This window comes from Austrofundulus limnaeus, unplaced genomic scaffold (assembly GCF_001266775.1).
Source record: "Austrofundulus limnaeus strain Quisiro unplaced genomic scaffold, Austrofundulus_limnaeus-1.0 Scaffold53, whole genome shotgun sequence".
Lineage (NCBI taxonomy): Eukaryota > Metazoa > Chordata > Actinopteri > Cyprinodontiformes > Rivulidae > Austrofundulus > Austrofundulus limnaeus.
This window is the reverse complement of record NW_013952455.1, coordinates 2,141,918-2,143,310: the sequence shown is the minus strand read 5'-3', so window position 1 is coordinate 2,143,310 and position 1,393 is coordinate 2,141,918. Positions and strand designations below refer to the sequence as shown.

The 1,393-nt window shown below is 37.6% G+C and overlaps 1 protein-coding gene across 1 annotated transcript in view; it reads right to left on the bottom strand.

Moving 5' to 3' along the window:
* Positions 1–1,393, bottom strand: part of spc24 (SPC24 component of NDC80 kinetochore complex) — a 6,412-nt gene that overhangs the window by 1,575 nt on the left and 3,444 nt on the right. Inside the window, exons 3-5 of the mRNA XM_014008902.1 lie at positions 707–851; positions 507–611; positions 218–294 (exon numbers count right to left, since the gene is read on the bottom strand). Of these exons, the coding sequence (XP_013864356.1) occupies positions 218–294; positions 507–611; positions 707–851 (327 nt within the window). The remainder of the gene's footprint in view (positions 1–217; positions 295–506; positions 612–706; positions 852–1,393) is intronic.

The following is a 1,393-nucleotide window of genomic DNA, read 5'->3' as shown; positions in this document are numbered from 1 at the left end:
TATTTTTTTCCAGATAAGGGATAAATTCACTATTTTTATTGTCAAATCTCTCATTTATCTGCATCACTTTTAGGTTTAGCTGATTAMAGTGGTTCTCCTAAAGAACTTAATTGTACAAAGAGGGAAACTGTCATTACATTCTGAGAATATTTGCATAAAGTTAGGCAAGACTTATCACTGCAAGACACAGCTAAAAAAACTTTGAGAAAAAAGTTACCTCCTTTTAAAATGTTGGGCTGAGTGTCGTACTCCCATTTGATCTTGGTTATTAAGTAGTACAACTGAGTCACGTATCTGTGAACGAAAAGTTTAGAAAGGGAATAAACAAAAACAAAACGATTACTAACAACTATTGTCACTAGAAGACCAAAGCATGAAACAAACAAACAAACAAACAAACAAACAAACAAACAAACAAACAAACAAACAAACAAACAAAAAACAATCTGTCATTCAAAGTGCCAATGATTGATGCACAAGAGAAAAACAGGGAGTTTGTGACTCACACTGTTGACGGGATGACCTCTGTGGTGTCTTCATCCACCTCATTCTGCAGAGTCACCAGTTCCTGCTCACTGCTCCTCAGACTCTCCAGCTCCTTTTGCAGGAATCTGGAGGAGTGTTAGGGACAATCATACAGAGGAGAACAGGGATTCTAAAAAGGTTAATGCCTTTACTGTGACAAATAAACCCGTCAAAAAGATACTGATATTCTGAGTCAGTGATTTGACTCTTGGCTGTGCACTGTCTCAGCTGCACCTCCAGATTCTCCAACTCCTCCTCCTTGTGCTTCTTCTCCTCCTCCATGTCCAACAGCCTCCTGCTTGCACTCTCCTCAATCTGTGTTGTGTCTGGAAATAAAAAGGTACAAAATCATGTGTACAAGCTCAACTAAAGGCATACATCCATCTTAATCTTAAAATAGGTGGTGATATTGGGTGACAGCAAAGACATGTTAACTTCTGGTTAGTGATAATGACTGACTGCAGCTGGTAGTTTCTAYATACCAGCATATTAAAGGTTTGTTTGACAGCTTGGATTGAGAAATGCACAGAACGACTGGAAAGGAACTTGTGAAAATCTAAGAAGAGAAAATTTGTCAGGATTAGGGCTGCACAAGATATCGAAAATTTATCGTCATCGTGATAACAGCCTGTGCAATATGCATATCGCAAAAAACTGCAATAAATTTTTGGCTCAAGTGTGCATTTATGAGTTTTGTCACTCAGATGGAAGATTGGAGTATTTCACCTGAAGGAAATTTTGTAACTTACTGAATGTTAGATGCAGTTTTGTATTTTATACGTTCAACTCAATTCAAATAGTACCAGGTCACAACATATGTTGTCTCAGGGCACTGTAAACAAAAAGAACAATCTAAAGAAGAAGCCAT